Below are 20,423 nucleotides of genomic sequence, written 5' to 3'. Positions count from 1 at the left end.
GATGCCCAATTGGCACTAAGGGGCCTAAAGTGTGCCAAGAAAACATCCCCCACACCATTAAACCACCACCACCAGCCTGCACAGTGGTAACAAGGCATGATGGATCCATGTTCTCATTCTGTTTATGCCAAATTCTGACTCTACCATCTGAATGTCTCAACAGAAATCGAGACTAATCAGACCAGGCAACATTCTTCCAGTCTTCAACTGTCCAATTTTGGTGAGCTCGTGCAAATTGTAGCCTCTTTTTCCTATTTGTAGTGGAGATGAGTGGTACCCGGTGGGGTCTTCTGCTGTTGTAGCCCATCCGCCTCAAGGTTGTGCGTGTTGTGGCTTCACAAATGCTTTGCTGCATACCTTGGTTGTAACGAGTGGTTATTTCAGTCAAAGTTGCTCTTCTATCAGCTTGAATCAGTCGTGCTCATTCTCCTCTGACCTCTAGCATCAACAAGGCATTTTCGCCCACAGGACTGCCGCATACTGGATTTTTTTCCCTTTTCACACCATTCTTTGTAAACCCTAGAAAGGGTTGTGCGTGAAAATCCCAGTAACTGAGCAGATTGTGAAATACTCAGACTGGCCCGTCTGGCACCAACAACCATGTCACGCTCAAAATTGCTTAAATCACCTTTCTTTCCCATTCTGACACTCAGTTTGGAGTTCAGGAGATTGTCTTGACCAGGACCACACACCTAAATGCATTGAAGCAACTGCCATGTGATTGGTTGAAATTGGACAAGTGTTCCTAATAATCCTTTAGGTGAGTGTATATTTCATGGATCCACTATTTACCAGTGTGTCATACAATGTGCATGAAGTCCAGAACACTTGTTCAGATACATACAGCAAGACAATCCCCAAATATTTCAAATATGGGAATAGATAGACATACACTACAGAGGCTACAGAGGTAACTAACTCTTCTGGCTATCACCTTGTCCATGTCAGAAAAGAATAGGCTGCGTAGTCTAACTGATTGACTTTTCCCTCCTGCTGGGAATAGAATGGGGGAGGCTGAATTAGAGATAAAAAGTGCATCCCCTTGGCCAGAGCTGCTCACAACTGATAAACGCTGGAACAGGAAACTATGACTTTTAATAACCCTACAGGAAACATTATTTCCGTGTGTGTCAGCACAGCGGCGGTTAGCTACAGTCTGATGGGACGTGTTCTGCTGTCCAAGTTTTTACATCACCATTTGCATCCTTTCCTTACTCGAATGTTTACTTACTGTTTTGTAGATACTGCAGCCTTTGGGGTTGGATGCCTAGAAGCGACCCTGCAATTCGATCTCACGGTATTTGCTTAAACGCAGCATTGTTGGTGGATTTTCAGGTTGAACATTGTGCGACGCGACACACCGAGGACACTTGGGGGGTGGGGGGTTTGGCTCTGATCTCCAGAGAGACACCAGGATGGCATCTGGATGGGCCTCAGCAAACAGGGCCAACTTGGCAGCCTCGAAATTGATGTGGAGTAACAGGGATGCAGTGCTCATTTCAGAACCAGAACAGTCACATGACACTGATCGACCTGGTAAAGTCTTTAATCTGTTTTCATACATACAGCACTAGCACAAACTAGAGGACAAGGAAATGTTTGAGTAAAACTATTGTAGTGATACTGACATTTTTATATTCAATGCATTTTTCTGTGCATAATTCCTGTAACTAGTATGTATTTTAGCTCATTTTTCATATGCAACTGTAAATGTCCTTAGTAATAACTGATGAAAGTTAGTCTTGATATGTCTGCATGTCTTTTAAATAGGAATCTGTACACAGGACAGTGTCCGAGAGTGGCTTATAACGCATGAGTGAGTATTAGAAAGTCTACTATTTATATCCACTATACAGTGGTGGAAATAAGTATTCAACACGTCGACAATATTGTCATAATAAATAGGTTTGTAAAGACATAGTTATTAACTCAATAAAGCATCCCACAATGGGCAGAAGCGAAGAGCTCTCATAAACCCTTTGTAACAAGATTGTTGCACAACATAGCAATGGCACTGGTTCATGAAACCGAGGTATTTCTCAACTGTTAAATGTTCCTATAATTGGGGCCATTATCTGCAAGTCGAAGGACCACCAAGGTGTCACCTCGGAAGAATCCATTACTGAAAAAAGGCATGTTAGTTAAAGCTCATATGAAGTTTGCTATACAACATTTCAAGAAGCCTGTACATTACTGGGAGATAGTAATGTCTCTGCATATGACCCTAAAAATACCATACCTACAGTTAAGTTCAGAGGTGGAAGCATCATAGTATGGGGCTGTTTCTCTTCTCATGGTACCAGCGCAACCCAAATAATCAAAGGGAAGACGAATGGAACCATGTACCGGGAAATTCTTGAAAATAGAATCCACCAGGACGATGAGGTTGAGACGTGGGTGGACCTTCCAGCACGACAACGATCCAAAACATACTGCAAAGGAGACTCTCAAGAGGTTCCAGAGGAAGAAAATAAAGGTGTTGGAATGGCCCAGTGAACCCAATAGAGCATTTGTGGAAGAAACTGAAGATCAACATTCACCAGCGTGACCCTCAGAATCTTCTAGATCTAGAGAGTGTCTGTTTAGAAGAATGGGCCAAAATCCCTCCAGAACACTGTGAGAGATTCCTTTCTTCATATAGGAAGCGTCTTGATGCTGTCATTGCACAAAAAGTCTTCTCCACCAATTATTAAATAAATAAAGTTAGTGTATTCAATAATTTGTGTAATGTGTAATTTACCTTCATTGCACATAGCTTTTATTATAGATTGAAATGTTATGATTTCTTTAGCTGTTTGTCATTATTGAGTTAATACCAATGTCTGGTCAGAGTTTCATGTAAATTGCTGCATTGGAAATATGTGCTGTGACAATATTATTGATGTGTTGAATACTTATTTCATCCACTGTAGGTTTGGACTCATTGTTGAAAATACCCCTATTTGCAAATACCCTACAAGATCTACAATATGGACAGAATAAAATGTATCATCCACAGTGTTGTATTTTATGTTGTTGTTTGTTTGTAATTTCAGTTTTAATGGCTCAGTCAGTTTTTTCCACCCGTCTCTGTGCTGTTTGTAAGACTCATCACTCCCCTACTAATGGTAATAATAGCTCCTGATGTTTACCTGCAGGGCGGATGCAAAACCAGACCACATTCTAGAAGCTTCATCAGGTATGGCACATTGACATTTACTTTGATTTACTGTTTCTCATCATCATTGCGTAGTCCTGGGGGTAGTTTTATCTACACCTTACACTATAATGTTTACCTTGGTGATGCTTTTGATTAACACATCAAATTGCGTTCAGTATTATCTGCTAGAGTATAATTGAAATGATGTTAAGTTTAAACCATAGCAAGACCTAATAATCACAGCTTTAAACTCACATTGAACCCTATGTAAACATATTACAGATTACAAGTCATTACAATATCAGTCAACGCATCTTCTAATGTAACATTTATTAGTGGGTCCTTAGAAAATCATTTGAGATCATCTATAGAATTGCTGTTTTTGTAGCAATACAGGAACCCATAATTCCCCAATTCACTTTACTTTTAACTCCTAATGGTATTTTACACACCTTAAAATAAATGTGTATTTTGGAAGAAGTAGGGCAGAGGTTCTACAAGGCAGGTTGATTCAAATGACATGCAAAACAGGCCTATGAAAACCATGTGAACTGCAACTTTTGCTTTAACTCTGTGCTGTACCCAACCAAACAATATTAACCAAACTTTTGTTTTTGTCACATTTGTCAGATTGTTTGGCTATTCTTAAGAATAAGACTGTGACTGTTGCTGATAATACTGGTTATCTTAGTCTGTTTCTAATGAATCTCTTCCTTATAGATTCATTCACCTTTATTTAAACAGGGAAACAAATGACACATATTATCTGTTGGCGGGAGTCAAAAATAATAAACTTTAGGGAATATGGTGTTCTGTGTAACATGAGTATGATGTTTTCTTTAAGTCTCCTCTGTATTTCTTAAAACATTACAGGGCCTCTAAAGAGGAACGCCAGCAGTGAGGATGACCTAGCATTGGGCACTGAAGGTAAGCACATCCTGTATTTGTTGTTTTAAGGCTGACATGACTACAAATAAAACCAAATAGAGGACCAAAGAAAGGGTTTAACAACAGGTTCCAATATTTATACAAACATCACTGTGATTTATATTTTCATTCATTTTTTATTCATTTTTGTCATGCTGTCTGAGAGTTACAAAATGTTTTGGTGTATTCATGCAAGTGAGTAGAAATGCTGACAGGGGTTGTGTCTGCACTTCTGCTATTCTAACGGTTGATCACCCAGCAACAGACAGACCAATTTTAAGAGAGACAGGGAGAAGTACATACCACGACTTGGCTTCAAATATTGTTTCAAAACTTTGAAATTCTTTTGGACTGACTGTAGCCAGCCTAGATTGTCAGATGAGTGTGCAATTTAATGCTATTCTTTGGCCATTTAGTCAGGAATAGTCAATAAAGCAGACAATTAAGCATGTATTTAAAATAGTAATTAAATGCATGTTCGGACCATACACACTGCCAGGTAATTCACCCTAAAGAGCGTTAGGGAAGGCACTCAGCCGTGGCAAATTGTGCTGCCAGCGAACTTATACAAACACTGCCAGGATATGATGCTTACCAGCCCCAAATGACCCCTGCTGCACTGTGTGTTTGTGTGTGTGTGTGTGTGTGTGTGTGCGTGTGTGTGCGTGTGTGTGTGCGCGTGTGCATGCGTGCGTGTGTGCGCATGTGCATGCGTGCGTGTGTTTGCCTATCTGTGTGTCCATGTACAGTAGCAATACTTCGGCAGAATCCCCTTCTTAGTCATTACTTAGGCTGGACTTAAAATCAAATACATGTTCCAGTAGGACAGAAAAGAACCAGAAGAAATAGCAGCAGGCAGGAAAAAGAATGTCTTAGAATGGATAGCTGGGGATGGTAGAGGACAGGGCTGGAAGTACAGTTGAGTGTCCCAGACTCTGAAGAGCACCACCTTATCTGTGCATCTGAAGACCTGGGGAATGAATTATCAAATGACACGGCGCTTTGGCAAGGTAGCTTGGAAGGAAAACAAAACATAATGGAACAGAACAATGTAAGTCACCACCAACCTCCCAAACACTCCCTTCAGAACTCCTCTACAGATGAAAGCGCTCTGTGGAATGAGACAAGATAGAAGAGAATAAGAGTTGAATATTGGAACTTTGAAGACATTCTTTTACATGAAAAGGCTGTGTAATAACATTTAAATAACACTTCGGACAACAGCGCAGACCATTTTGTCACCATGCCAGCGTGAATGGAGTCACAACTTTGAGCAGAGGTAGAGAGGACAGCCAAGAGAAAACGGTCTGAGTAAGAACACTAATTCCTAATATAGCTACTGATCTGAGCAATCCCAGAGACCAAATGTGCTAATTTAGCAGTTGGGGCTAACAGAGACACAGTGGATAGCTAGCTTGTTGTTTTTCTTAGGAAGTTAATCCAAAAATCCAACCTTGTTTGTCTTCAGATCACTAGAATACCTTTTTTTTTTCTTCTCTTGCCTCTTCTCCTTTTCAGCGTCTTTATATGGTAAACAGGGAGTGAGGACTGTCCAGGAATTTCTGAGGTAAGGATATTTTCTACTGTCCTGTCTGTCCAGCTGGGCGCTGTCAAGCGTATGGAGCTTTAAAATGAACTGCAACCAGAGGGTCCAGGCATGAGTAGATGACACATCCATGCTATTTGTGTTCTTAACATTTATGCTTATGCTTACCAATCAATATCTTAAAATGCCTGTCCAATTACTGTGGGTCACTTACTATGGATCAATGAATGTATTATTGAGATCCTAAACATTCCGTATTTCAGTCAACGTCTGGCTTGGTAAGATGTACTTGAATATGTTTAAATGTTGAGCATGTAAATGGCTAGTATTATAGGTAGCTGGTCTGGATGACATGTTGCCATAGGTTATGAACAATGTTATTATTAGCCCACCTGCTAGCCTCATGTGATTCATATTTACCATGCAAAAAAGGAGAAAAACTCTGCTGCGCCTCTGTGCTTTCCAGAAACACATTCCCTATGTAGTGCATTACATCACTCAGAGGGCTTCGGTAGAAAAACAAACAGATGTAGGGACTGGGGTTCCCTTTGGGACGCACACATGGATATAGAGTTCGTTTGCATGAAACGAGAGAAGGATGTCATTGACATAGGTATGACACGGGACAAGAATAATTGTAAAAGGAGATTAGGGTTTTGTGCAGTACTGCCCAGCCAAATCCAAACAGGATTAGATGGAGGAAGTTGTGTGTTGAGATGTCCCTGTCTGCTCCCTTCTGTTATGCAGCTGTCTGTGGAAGGATGAAGGGCTATTGTAGTTTGTAGGGGGGGACAGGAATCACTAGGTTGCTTTTATAAAAAAAAAAAAATGTCTCTGGGAGAATAAACAGCTAGAGGGACAGCTACTGTTTGAGATGCGTTATGAGTGGACACTCATGAGAGTGTTGTGAAACAGGAAGAAAAGGAGAAGTGTTTCTATATCATGTCTGTGTTTCCGAAATGCTGCAGGAGTACCAGGCCACGCCCATATTTCAGCAGGTGGAACAGCCTGACTTCAGCCACATCAGCACGGTCAGCTCCACTCAGGTCAGACATATCATTGACTCTGGACACTTTGTCTTCGGTTTACATGTGCCGCATGCTCATCTGTAGGCCTCTGTTTGTGCGTTTCTGTGTGTGTCTGACTATGTTCGCGTGCGTGCTGTCTCAGTGTAATGGACGTGTTGAACCTTTGGAGTGACGACCCTGAGGAGGTCCTACTGGACCTGGGCTTTGGCTGTGAAGAGCCTGACATCTCTGGACGAATCCCAGCCCGCTTTATTAACAACAAGTCCAGCGCCCGGGGGATCAACATCCAGGTTTTTCTGGATGCCCAAAAGAACCGCATGGACATAGAGAACCCTGATGTCAGCAGTAAGTGATATTTGTCTGTATCTATGTACGGTGACCTGCAGGTATTCAGACAATGAGACAAATACTGATAAAATTACTAGCTGGCTTACCTATTCTATTTCTATTAGCAATTTCAAGTTTTAGAAACTATGTAAACAAAACATTTTGGAAAAATATTTGAAATGACAATATATAAAGATTTCATATTTTTTATTTAAATTACATAAAACATAATTAAAAGAAATGCATTTAGGCAGTTTGTTTTGATGTTCATTTTCTGATCTGAGAGATAAAATGGAACTAAACTTTTTCAGTCGTGAGTAGACATCCATTTTATACTGTATAGCTTGAATTTGAATAGATACCAGAGCATATGTGAATGGTACAGCTGAACAATGATTATTGTGTCCCGGAGATTACAGTATACTGAGTCTAAATGATTTGTTTAATAATTTCTATCTCCAATCATTAGGTATCAACATGTAGTTGAAGGCAATTGTGGTCATTTTATTTTGCAACCCTGAACAAATTTGTATTACATCCTACCAGACGGTTATGTTCTAAAGTCTTTGTACTTTTCAAATAAGTACCCTAACTAAAACTTACTAGTTTTGGTTAGGGTAGTGCAGATGTTTCTTTTTAGTTTTTGTAAAAACTGACTACAATAAGCAGGCGGATTGGGAGAAACCAGACAGAGTTAAAAAAAAAAAGCCAGAAAGTTGCTAACACACACGCACAGACTGAGCTATTTATAACTGAACATGATGTCCTCTGAAGACTTTAAACAATTTGTTGATCTCCTAAGTAAAGCATCAGCATAAGGCATTCCCCAAAGTGCAGGGAGGTTTCACAACAATCTGATTCCATGGCAGATAATTTTTTAGCTGGCTTTGATCGGGAGCTTCCAAGTTGGCTCAGTACCATTCCAGCTAGGCAAGGATTAGACCAGCAGAATATTCCGTGGCTCATTAGGCTTTAGTTACTGCTTGTAGTGGGACAGGCACCTGCAATCTGATTGGGGTTCGGAAAGTGTTTTCTCCTACTAATTGGTTCAGCTAACTTCCAGGTTAGAAAGCAATATGGGTAACAAACAACTGTCTTGGCAGATCTTTTGGAAGACGCAAGTCCTGATTTTTTACTCAAGCCTTCAAGTTGTTACATGGGTTATGTACTGTACTTCCATAAACCTTCACTAACTGTAGGCCAACACGTTTACAGGATTTCTTGAATAGTCATTTATTGATTTGTATCTGTTGTACTTTTTACCCTCCCTGTCTTTAGTAAGAACACCATACGTGTACTTAACCTCACAGAGAATATGTCACAAGAGTAAACAAGTTGGCTTGCCTGCTGAACAACATTTTACATCGTTTTTCTCTTCCTCTCTCGCTGTCATCTCCTCCCCTCTCCTACATTCTGTCTATGTCTACCTCCGTCTCATTGTTTCTCTCTCCCTTTCCCTGTTGTCTCATTTTCTCTCTCCCTTTGCTTCTACCTCTCTTTCTCTCTCTCCTTCAGATCGGTTCAGACAGTTGGAGGTGCTGCAGCAGGTTACTACTGCGTTCTCGTCTTTGGTTGGCGGCGCGTCAACAGACTCCAGTGCCCAAATCGGAGCCCCGGATTTAGGCTCCGCCGAGACCAGGGAGAGGAGGAAGAGGATGGGAATGCTGCTTCGCCGAGCCTCCAGGAAAACCCTCAGTCAGCTCCAGAACCAGACTCAGAACCAAACTCAGACCCAGACACAAGAATTGCATGACCCAACCCCCACTCCACAGAGTCCCTTAGTCCAGCCACATCAGCCCACAGCTTGCCTGCCAGACAACCGGACCTCCCTAAAACGAGCCAGACAGTGCCTTGCTGAGAGTATTTCTTTAACATCGCTTGTAGAGGAGCAAGGCCCAGCCTCAGAAGTGCCAGAGCCCCCCTTTATCCCCCAGCAGGCCCAGGAGGGCACTCTCAGGCTCGGGGTTGGGAGGGAGCCTCTTCCCATGACGTCTCCTGGTGTTCCAATCAGGAAGAAGCTGCCTGGGGAAGCTAGGGAGTCGTTTGAGATGGAGGAGGTAAAAACTAAAGTGGAAGTTCAAGTGAGAGTTAGAATTTGTTGACATGGGTGCTAGTAGACCGACTTGATGTTTATACAATTGCCGTATCTACCAGATGAAACTGTAAGTATCTTTTTATTTTTAGCTTTTTATTTTTGTGCTTTCACCCTGTCAGATCCAGAGCTTTGACGAGGGCAGTGTTTCAGAGAGCTACACCGGACCGTCCAACTCCACAGGTAAGGGCACCATTGTTTTAATGAACCAACTAACACAGAAAATAAAATACATGTGAAGTCAGCTAAGTTGACCGCTGCACCACCCCCACTCCCTTTCCAGGGCCTTTAAGTGAGCACTTAAAGGGACCGTCGGTGAATAGTGCTTCTGCCGTGCTCATGTGATTACAGAGTTTGCAAAACAAATGGCCACTGGATTGATGCAAATGACCTTGATATCATTCTCCCAGGCTAGCTTCGCTTTCTTGGTAGTTGACATTCATTTTCAGGAAAGCCTTGTCGTCTGTATCAGTAGGCTGTTTTAATCTAGCATCGCAGCAGCATATGTAATGCATTTTGTTCACGTCTTATGGTTATGCAACTATTGGAATTCTGATTATTCATTTCCTACTATATTTTACGACAAAAACAAGTTTTTTTGAATTCTACACTAATGTAGGGATTTCATGATTAAGTCTGTGTTCTCTGCAGAGCAGATTTCATAGGGCCCTAAAAAGGTGCCGCGAGCGGAGCGGAGGTTAGAGGATGAAAGCGACGGATGATGTCCTTCTGTGATGGAAAAATCTAAACAAGTCTCTCGAGTCATACAGTTAAGTTCAAGTTAAGTCGTTGATGCTCAAGTGACAAGCCCTTTTGCCCACGCAAATCTCATGTCGTACAATGTTCTAAAAAGTTGATGAATGCCATAGAACAAAGATAGCTGCCTTTCATGGGATCGAGGTTTGAGAGTCCCCAAAGATTAGGGCAGAGTCTATACATTGCCCAAATACTGAGAGAGGCTTGTTGTTAAGAGATAAAAGTTATGGGGTCAGGGATTGGGACTTAGGGTTAGTGTTTTACTGCTTTGTTGATTTGTCCGTCTTCACGTCAGTTTTGTCTGTGCGGGTGGGGCTATTTGACCCTCTACCATGTATGTCCGCTCATCTGAGGAAGCAAATGGCTCGTTGATGTATGATTATGATGTCATAATGAGTTTAGATAACATGGCAGCATCACAGACTTTACAAAACACATCTTTCATTACACAACAGACTGCCATTCCCTGTTCGCTCCCTCCCTCTCACAAATATGAAAGAATTACTCCGTCGCCTGGCAACTCTCCCTGTACCCTGGCATGGAGTTGACAGTTCGTGCTGGAGTTTGAAAACATCAACCTCCATGACAAGAGGTAGGGTTGTCTGTCACCCGTAATAACGGGGAACTGGGTCATGGGTCTTTTGTGGTACTCACAGTGACCACTGGAAGAAGTCAGGTGCACTGTGCTGTTTAAGGCGTTCTTTCTGTTGTTGTTTGGTAACCTACTTCATGTTAACGTTAAACAAGGTGCAATCCAGGTCAAAGGGTCTGGATACTTCTGGATTGTGGCAGTTTAACGAAGGTTTGTTACAGCAACTGGTCACTTATAGCTGTAAAGAGGGCCAGAAGCATAACACTCCACATCTGACTGCTGGTTTGTTCTGAAACTAAGCAGGGTTGCCCATACAGAAATGGAATATATGGCCATATATGGTCATATACATTAAAATACTAAACATATGTTTTAAAATGCATGATCATGTATGTTAATTACATATCTCAGTCTGACGAATATAAAAATGGCAAATTCTTGTATATTTTGACAGCTCCGGAGGAAATTAAGAGACCACTGTACCCTTTTCTTTCCAAAAAAAGTTGAAAAAGAAGGTTTTGGGTGAGGAACAGAAGGGTTAACATTAAGAGACCACTGCAAATTGAATGCTTCTGTTCCTCACTAAAAACGTTTTTGGAAAGGAAGGAAAAAGGTACAGTGGTCTCTTAATTTTTTCCAGAGCTGTATGTATGTGCTGGTCAAACCAAATATAATATAACCAACATTTAGGTCCAGAGATATTTGGACACTGACACAATTTTCATAATTTGGTCTCTGTACGCCACCCCAAAGGATTTGAAATGAAACAACCAAGATGCATTTGAAGTGCAGACTTTCAGCTTTAATTCAAGGGGGTTAACAAAAATATCATAATGAAACGTTTAGAATCAAATGTAATCAAAATGTAATTGGACAAATGAACACAATCATAAAATGTATGTTCATTTTTAAAACTTTGACGAGAATCCTTTGCAGGCAATGAACGCTTGAAGTCTGGAACGCATGGACATCACCAAATGTTAGGTTTCCTCCTTTGTGATGCTTTTCCAGGCCTTTACTGCAGTTGTCCTTCAGCTGTCTTCAGTTGTTGTTTGTTTATGGGTCTTTCTGCCTTAGGTTTTGTCTTCAGCAAGTGGAATCCCTGCTCGATCACCTGATACATACATATATCACCATATATTACATTTCTGTGTGGGTGGTTCTGGTGGCTCATTGGATGAGGGACCAGGTGCTTCTGGAAGGGGTGTTGGAGGGCCAGTAAGGACCACTTCTCCCTTTGGTCTATGTGAAGTAGGTTATGTAGATTGGTAGAAGAATAAAGAAATCTAATGTTCAGTTTAAATGTGGAATTGGTGTGCACTGTAAACCTTCCCTAGGGACCATGTTTCTCCAGGGAATTTTGCATCAAATTCCACCATTAATAGTTTTTAACAATGATTGCAAATGACATCTCAAGCAGTAGCTGCTGTTGGGTTGGTGAACATTTAAAGAGTAGCAATAACATGGATGGTATTTTCCGGAGTCCGTCCTTGCTGTGAATGTTTCTATCATGACTTAAGTGGAAGAACGTAACCTACTCAAATAGTTCTCTAGCTCTGTAAACACAATGTGACTCTCTCTCCCATCTTTCATTCTTAGTCACTCAACCCGTTCATTCTCTGTTCATTCCCAATGAGTAAATTACATTTTGATTGTATTTTAGTGACAAATAAACAAGCATCGTTATTCACTTTCTAGCTTCATGAAAACCATGCAGATAGACATCTGTCAGACACATACACGTCAGGTTTCTGTATCACTCCATCTACTGAGAGGAAGAAATGCTAATATGCTGTAAGCATTAGCTGCATACATTTCATAAAGGGTTTAAAAGCAACACACTAACAGAAGAAAAAATCGACTTGTCATAAGTTCTTGCTGAATCACCATGCAGGCAAAGTCATAGTTCTCATTTATATTCCACAAATGTTAAAACACACGTCTTGACGGTCATACCATTGATCTTTTAGCCATTTTATTTAGGAGCTTTATGATGTAGGTATATAAAATGATTTATATAAAATGTTCTTTTGTTAATTATTGTAAATTATAGTGAAGTTGGTCTTTACTTCTATGGTGCATTACAGTGTAGTTTAAAACCCATATGTAATATGGCTGGACATAGAGTAAGAACATTTGTTTTGAACTTACCAAAATCGGAGGGATATGAGAAAACCCTGGAAAATATGATGCTTTTTAATAAGAAGGGTAAGCCACGGTACACCACATATGCAGTTGCCTTACACAGACACATTCAGAACAGCCTACTGGACGCATATTTAACCTAAACACACACCGCTATTTAGAACAGCACTTGACGATGTCATGCAGTCTCACAGGTGAGACACTTCACTTCTGGGGGCTTTAGCATGAACATTTGTCCTTGACTCATTAGCTCCCCCTTTTTCTCTGTTTCTCTTTTTCTCCATTCTTCTTCCTCTCTCCCCTCCCCTCCCCCTCCTCTCCTTCCTCTCCCTCCATAGCAGGGTGTGTGATGAGGACAAACAGCTGCCAGTCTGACAGTAGTGGTTTCCTGGAGGAGCCCTTGATCCCTTCACTTAACCAACACCCGTTACCTGGAGCAGAGCTCATGAAGGTTACACGGATAACAATCTAGAAGTGACACAATCTGGGCTTGACATTTTAAGTTAGTGGTAGTGCCATTACTTAAACTGAGTTTAGGTTATGGAAATTATCCCAAATGTTTTGAACAGCCAATAACATTCACATCAATTGCATTTGATATTGTCTTCTTTTCATGGTTAATATTCATGGTATTTACATGGTAATTGTGAACTTTTGTGCATGTGTTTTGGTGTTGTTCCAGGCTTTGTCAGGCATGTCTGGGGGCAGCACTGACAGCCAAATCACAGTGAGGGAAGTTTCCCTGGATCCCCCCTCTCCCAGTGTCCTTATCTCAAACCCCTTGTCTCCCGGGTCCCAGTCTTTTTCCCTTCACTCCTCCTCTCCTTCCCTTGAGCCGTCCTCATCTTCCTTGGACCCATCCTCTCCTTTCCTGAAGCCCTCAAATTCCCTTGAGCCCTCCCCTTCCCTGGATCCTTCCTCATTGTTGGTGAACCCCTCCTCTCCATCAGTAAACCACTCTTCTCCTTTCCTGGAGACATCTCCTTCCTTTGACCCTGCCGCTTCTTCCCTGGACCTCTCCTTTCCTTCCCTAGACACTTTCTCTCCTTCCATGGACCCCTCCTCTCCTTCCCAGGATCCCTCCTCTCCATCCATGGACCCCTCCTCTCCTTCCCAGGATCCCTCATCTCCTTCCATGGACCCCTCCTCTCCTTCCCAGGATCCCTCCTCTCCTTCCATGGACCCCTCCTCTCCTTCCCAGGATCCCTCCTCTCCTTCCATGGACCCCTCCTCTCCTTCCCAGGATCCCTCCTCTCCTTCCATGGACCCCTCTTCTCCATCCCAGGATCCCTCCTCTCCTTCCATGGACCCCTCCTCTCCTTCTCTGGACACTTCCTCTCCTTCTATGGAACCATCCCCTCTTTCCCTGGACCCCTCCACTCCTTCTTTGGACCCCTCTTCTCCTTCCCTGGACCCCTCCACTCCTTCCCTGGACCCCTCCACTCCTTCCCTGGACCCCTCCACTCCTTCCCTGGACCTGTCCTCCCCTTCCTTGTTGCTATCCTCTTCTCTGGAGCCCTCCAATTCTCTTGCGCCCTTCCCTTCCCTGGACTACTACTCTCCATCGGAACCCCCCCACTCCCCTTCTCTGGAGACAACTAGATTCTCCCCTGTCTCTGATTCCTTGGAGATAACCAACTGTGTTTCTGGAGCCATGCCAAGCCTAATGGAACAGGCTGTCACTGAGAAAAATGGAATCCCATCGCACTGCAGTGTACCTTGTCATGAGTCAGATTCTCTGTCACAGCACTTAATTATTATCATGAAAACAAAGACAGAAAACTCTACTGTAGAATCCGAGGAAGCAGTTCCAATAAGAGGAAAGGGAAATGATGGAGAGCAACAAAGGGACATTGTTCCGACAGAAAGAGGGGGTGTTATTGATGAGGACACAGACAGTCCTGGTTCACATGAAGGTTCTTTGATGGACACAGTAATTCTGGAGCAGTTTGGGGAAAAAATGAAAACAGAAAAAGACATTAGTTCCAGTTCAGAAGGTCCATTGTTGGCTTGTGTTGCTGTTCCAGAGAGGGCGAATCAAAGCTCTGAATCTTGTTCTGTTCATCATTTCTGGGCATCAGACGTTCCTCTGTTAAGATCTGGCTCTAACCTTTCAGAGCCTACTAACCCTGACCTCTCAAGTCCAAACCAGTCTTTCTCTCCCCTCACAATGCTCTGGAAAGCAGGTAGCTCAGAGGGATCTTCAAGTTTGGTTGTGCCAAAGTGTGTCCCAGATCCAGACCTAACAACAAAACCGTTAGCAGAGCCACATAAAGGCCAATCATCAACATTACCTCCAGAGGATGTGTCTTCCATATCCACATCACCAGCATTAGCTTTTCCTACAGGATCCAGCTCATCCCCAACACAACCACTCTCCTTCTCATCCCCCATTCCAACTTGTTCTCTATCAGTCCTAACCACAACAACAGCCCCATGCTCAGCCTCAAACGTACCTGCAGCCCATTCCTTAACCTTGGCTCATTCTCCGTCTCTATCTGATTTAAAAACCCGGCCCGTAGCCCCTGTAGTCCCTCACAAAGGTGCTTTCGGGTCAAGCCGGTCTGTGTCTGTCCAGATGCCCTCGTGCCTGTCCTCTGTGTCCTGCTCTGCCCTCTGGGGAGCCGGCCTCCCCCACACTGTCTCCCCACTCAGTCCGTCTTTCGAGTCCCATCCTTTGACCGACCATCATAAGCGTAGCTCCTTCTCCAGAAAGGCGCAGTCTGACGCGGACACCTGCCACTATGGGACACCTCAAAACATTGCAGTTTCCGCGGAAAAGGCGAACGCAACCTCTGAGGCGGTGTCACTTCCATCCCTGCCATCGTCTAATCTGTGGCTGTCTAGAGACTGTCCGAAAAGATCCCTAAGTTTCTGTGTGAAGTCCCCCTCTCTGGACAAGTGTCTGTGGCAGGGGGAGGAGGGGGATGAAGTGGTGGATGAGGAGGAGGACGAACGGTGGGAAAGGGCCCTGTTCTCTGAGTTGTCCTGTTGCTGCCCCTGTCATAAACGCTGTAGCTGCTGTTCTCAGAGCAATCGTCTCAAACTCTCACCAGCTGCTTCAGCTTTCCCTGTGAGTACATACTTCAGTTATAACCATTTCTTTGACAAATCTCCCAACAGAAGAATACTTTGGTTCAATTGAATGGATGCATTAAATACTGTAGGTTTGTGCATTAAGTGCTTGGTTGACATTAATGACTGATATGCACGAAAAATAAAACAAATGCACAATCTATGTCTTGCAGTGTTGGAGGTCACTGCAGTATGAGTTGACATGTGTGACGATGATCACTAAGTTTAGTCCAACTTTTGACATTGTTGTCTGAGATTTTGTGAGGTTATTTAGGTGGCCTCAAATCCCTCAGTATGTGTGCCAAACTTGAAAGGTTATTTGAATTTTAACTAGAACAAGCTCATTTTGGCTCAATTGGTGTTTGAAAGTTGTTTTTCTTCTCTTCTTAACCATAATTATTTCCTTTCCAACCTGCGATTCCTGCTGCTGTATTTGAAACAAAAGGACTGGTTTGGATACATACTGTTCAATGTCAGACTGAAACAGATCAAGAGACTAACATGATTACATGTTAGTCTATTACATTGTCACCACACACACACACACACACAAACACATACAGGGCTTGACATTGAAACCCGCCCACCCGCATAATTCGGGTGGAATACTAGCCACTTTTGTCGGGTGGCATTCCATATCTATACACAGGGTTTTTCCATTTTTCAAAACTCAAAGGCAACAGCTTTACCAACATTTCTCATCGTCTCTGTGTGTTGGCATGGTAAAACATGATTTTGAGCAGGAGAATAGCCGTACTGTCAATTAAATCTGGCAACCTTGCATACAGGACCACACGGTCCAGACATCGTGGAGATGAGTTGAAAATACAAGTTAATCCTAGTTTTCTTTTACACCCAAGCATGTCAAAATATTTCAATAAAACGTAATAACCTCAAATTACATCCAATCCACATACATTTTTACAACTTTTCAGGTGACTTCTAGTAGCATACAATTACAGATTTATTTAAAGAGAGATCGCCAGACAAATGGAAGATGACTGGTAAAAATAACCTCAGATTAGGGTATGTACTGTCACCAAAAACATTGGGCAACATATTCAATATACAGTGAAAGAAATATACGATTAACATATTGAAGTCACTAAGAATATGAATATATGAACGTGAAGACTGGATCAGCGACAGCAGCTGAGCGTACAGCTGAAGGAAGTCGAGAGAGGGGAGATTAACGATGTGGCGTCAAGGCAAGGATGGAAGAAAAAAATATGTGACAAGGCTGTAATATATACAGTTCTGTTTGGTTTTTATGCAAATTTATATTAACAAGAATATACACTCACCTAAAGGATTATTAGGAACACCTGTTCAATTTCTCATTAATGCAATTATCTAATCAACCAATCACATGGCAGTTGCTTCAATGCATTTAGGGATGTGGTGACAAAGCTCGAATCATTTCAAATTGGTTTCTTGAACATGACAATGAGTTCACTGTACTGAAATGGCCCCCACAGTCACCAGATCTCAACCCAATTGGTTGAGATCTTTGGGATGTGGTGGAACAGGAGCTTTGTGCCCTGGATGTGCATCCCACAAATCTCCATCAACTGCAAGATGCTATCCTATCAATATGGGCCAACATTTCTAAAGAATGCTTTCAGCACTTGCCACGTAGAATTAAGGCAGTTCTGAAGGCGAAAGGGGGTCAAACACAGTATTAGTATGATGTTCCTAATAATCCTTTAGGTGAGTGTGTGTATATATATATATATATATATATATATATATATATATATATATATATGGTCAATATATATGGTCAATATTAATGTTCTGGCATATTTTGAGTCTTGACACTGTAACGTATAAAAATAATTCAATACTTAGCTATTCACATTAATTTATGGCAGACCACTCCCATGTGACTGGTTACTGGTCAATAAAGATATTTTGTTTTGTACTATCTTGTTTTTAATTTACTTTGTACAAATATATGCATGCATATCAAGTTTCAAGCAAATGTGTATGTGAAGTTTTTACATTTTGAGGTTGAGGGGGGTGGACATTTCTGCCTCTTCAAACGCTCATTGCAGCACCACCATCTACTCACAAAAATTGTGAAAATGTCAAATCTCTATTGCAAAACACACAGGTTTTGTCAAAATCTGACAAGTGGTGTCTGAGATATTGTGTGTCACACACACTAGACCAATTTTTAGGCTCCCCTCCTGCTTTATTTTATCAGTTAAAGTTAAGTTTGTATTGAGTGTTTAAATATAACTAAACCCTAGATTACAGTTTCTCTTGGCCCATTTCATTATTTTAGGATGAGATACAATCAAACATCAGTAAAAAACATGGAAAAAATTTGAAAGGGAAATAGCATCACGCATCATGGTGCTGCAATGACTGTTTGAGCTTGTGAAGCAGCTGCACAGAATTTGCTGGAAAGTTGTTGTGGTTTTGTTGTATCCAGGATAGTCCACGATAAGGAAGTACTAGAGCCACTTGTGGATTTGACAGCTCTTACGCTTTTCCAGATCCTACAATGCCAAAATAACCTACGGATAGCAGCTAAGGCAGATCTGTTAAATGTTAAACCAGTTTTATAGTGTCTGCAATAAAATCATTGTAAAATTAAAATGTATTTTATACATTTATCTGTATAAAATATTAGATAAGGCATGTTACATGTTTTCTTTTTGACAAGATGATGAAATCCTATTTGCATGTTAGCATTTTTATTGGCCCTTCAAATGATGGAGGTTTGGCTTCATACACAGCAGTGTTCATTTGCATTTGAATGCCTGTTTTGCATGGTAAGCAGCAACAGAGGAGCTTTCTCTCTAACTCTAGTGTCCTCAGGCAAAGCTCATTCTAGAGGAAAAAATTAATTAACATATCCTGTTCACCTAGAGGGGTCAACACAGTTTGAGCAGCTACATACTTCAAATTCAAATGTTCATTATTTTGTATCACATGTAGTGTCTGTTTTATAAATTTTACCAATATTATTCTCTGAAAAAAAATAACATGTTGTAATGACACAAAGTGAAATGTCTTTGTTAAGATCTAAATATAGAGAAAGAAATGATGTCATTCATTTGAGTTGAGCATCTCGCAGGGTTACACAACCCTGTTCTTGGAGTGCATGCCCTCAGGCAACACACCTGACCACTTGAGGTATTGGATCAGTTCAGTGATTGTCTAAATTCAAGACACTTGGTCATCCAGGTTGGTTAGGTGCCTGTAACACTTCAGGACCAGGGTTTTTTTACACCTCCACAAAGTTCTTCACACTTGTTTTAAATTAATTGGTTGTTTAAACTTGATTATTAACCACTGCCAGTGTTGTATTGTTTATCTACACTGCATGTGGCCAGCTACTCCTCCTTATCTGAGGTACAGAATTCCTGACATTTTGATGTTCGGTATAATTCTCTGTCCAGTATTCCCTGGATGAGCTCGAGGAACTGATGCGCTGCGTGAGGAAATTCCACTGTGTCCTGACAGACATCGAGAAACAGCTGTCAGAAAACCAGGCTTCGGTGTATGGCTCCCTATCTGATACTTACAGGTACCGTAGAGACTACCCCCTCTGGCGGACAACTAGGGCACTGAAGTGTTGTTTATGCTGCAGGGTTTGACAGTAATTCTGTTTCACAACTTTAGTGACCTAACATATAAAATGAGTTGACATCAACTGTGTTTGGTCGATTGCTTGTGTACATGTGGTGCCTGTGTCCTTGTTTCACCGTTTTCCCATGTGCTCTCACCATGTTCCATTGGTCTCTATGTGGTTTTCCCATGTGCTCTCACCATGTTCCACTGGTCTCTATGTGGTTTTCCCATGTGCTCTCACCATGTTCCACTGGTCTCTATGTGGTTTTCCCATGTGCTCTCACCATGTTCCACTGGTCTCTATGTGCTGTCTCAGGGATGAGGAGAAAGAGGTCCGGGAGCTTAGGAGAGCTGTGAAACAGGAAGCAGCCTTGTTGGAACGGCAGCTCACTGACCTGGCTCACCACTATGAGGACAGCTTCAAAATGGTAGGCAGACAGCCTTACGTGTGAAGACTAGCTGAGGTTATAGACTTTTTTTCTTACTTTTTCCCTCCTATTATAAATGGTTAATACTTTTTTTTTGAATTGAGCATTATGACAAATCACTGAGCACTGATATTTCTATTCTGTAGAAGATGTACAGACTACTGGACGAACAATCGCACATCTACACAGAGCTGAGGCTGTCCCCCCTGACTCCCATGACCAGGCCCGTGCTTAGCCCCGCCCTTAGTCCTGCCCTTAGCCCCGCCCTAAGCGCAGCCTCCTCCAGGACTGTGGCCACACAGTGCTGCCAGCTACCCTGGCTGCCTTTGAATGACTTGTCAGATTCCGGTTTTCTTGTCCAGAAGCTGGAACGTGGTTCAACTGACACTGAGCCAGACAAACAGGACTTTGGGGGTTTTATCCAACAAGCAAGGAAACTTTGACCAGATATACAACCATATACCAAAATGTCTGACGTTTCAGATTTACTGGAACATAAATGCTGAGTGTATTAGAACTGTGTTGACTGTGTATTGCTTAAAACATAACATATCTAGTGGGGTTTTTCACCTGAAGGAGTCATTGCGCCACTCTGTTTGAACTGAACTTGAAACACACCACCCTGCCTAACCGACCACTGTCTGGTTCCTCATCTACAGATGATGCTTCTGCTGTAGCTTGCAGACTTTTATACCAAGATATAGGAAGTTAATTCCATTGCTATTAAAGTTCTGGACTTGCAATGTCCATGTGCAACATGATAAATAAAGAACATGAACAATA

At 42.0% G+C, this 20,423-nt stretch overlaps 1 protein-coding gene across 3 annotated transcripts; it reads left to right on the top strand.

The window, feature by feature from the left end:
* The first annotated feature begins 1,084 nt into the window (after positions 1–1,084).
* Positions 1,085–20,423, top strand: itprid1 (ITPR interacting domain containing 1). Of its 3 annotated transcripts, none has more exons than XM_034289433.1 (14): positions 1,085–1,536; positions 1,771–1,816; positions 3,138–3,178; positions 4,013–4,066; positions 5,585–5,633; positions 6,581–6,658; positions 6,783–6,985; positions 8,483–9,024; positions 9,182–9,242; positions 12,894–13,003; positions 13,235–15,625; positions 19,041–19,168; positions 19,529–19,640; positions 19,787–20,423. In XM_034289433.1, exons 1-14 carry the CDS (start codon positions 1,416–1,418, stop codon positions 20,081–20,083), a joined length of 4,233 nt encoding a protein of 1,410 aa, XP_034145324.1. In that variant the 5' UTR covers positions 1,085–1,415; the 3' UTR covers positions 20,084–20,423. The 3 variants fall into 3 exon arrangements, with proteins under 3 accessions (XP_034145324.1, XP_028971961.2, XP_034145325.1); XM_029116128.2 differs by having other exon boundaries at positions 12,891–13,003; XM_034289434.1 differs by lacking the exons at positions 1,085–1,536; positions 1,771–1,816; positions 3,138–3,178; positions 4,013–4,066 and adding an exon at positions 4,808–5,377 and having other exon boundaries at positions 12,891–13,003.

Source organism: Esox lucius, chromosome 21 (assembly GCF_011004845.1).
Source record: "Esox lucius isolate fEsoLuc1 chromosome 21, fEsoLuc1.pri, whole genome shotgun sequence".
Lineage (NCBI taxonomy): Eukaryota > Metazoa > Chordata > Actinopteri > Esociformes > Esocidae > Esox > Esox lucius.
The sequence above is the reverse complement of the archived record's forward strand: the minus strand, read 5'-3'. Positions and strand labels throughout refer to the sequence as shown.

What these genes read in the sequence shown, in the direction of transcription:
- itprid1 (XM_029116128.2), top strand. Translation starts at nt 1,416, where the DNA reads ATGGCATCTGGATGGGCCTCAGCAAACAGGGCCAACTTGGCAGCCTCG. An exon ending in ACTGTCCAGGAATTTCTGAG is followed by an intron (nt 5,634 to 6,580) that starts GTAAGGATATTT and finishes GAAATGCTGCAG; the next exon opens with GAGTACCAGGCCACGCCCAT. An exon ending in ATGAGGACAGCTTCAAAATG is followed by an intron (nt 19,641 to 19,786) that starts GTAGGCAGACAG and finishes TCTATTCTGTAG; the next exon opens with AAGATGTACAGACTACTGGA.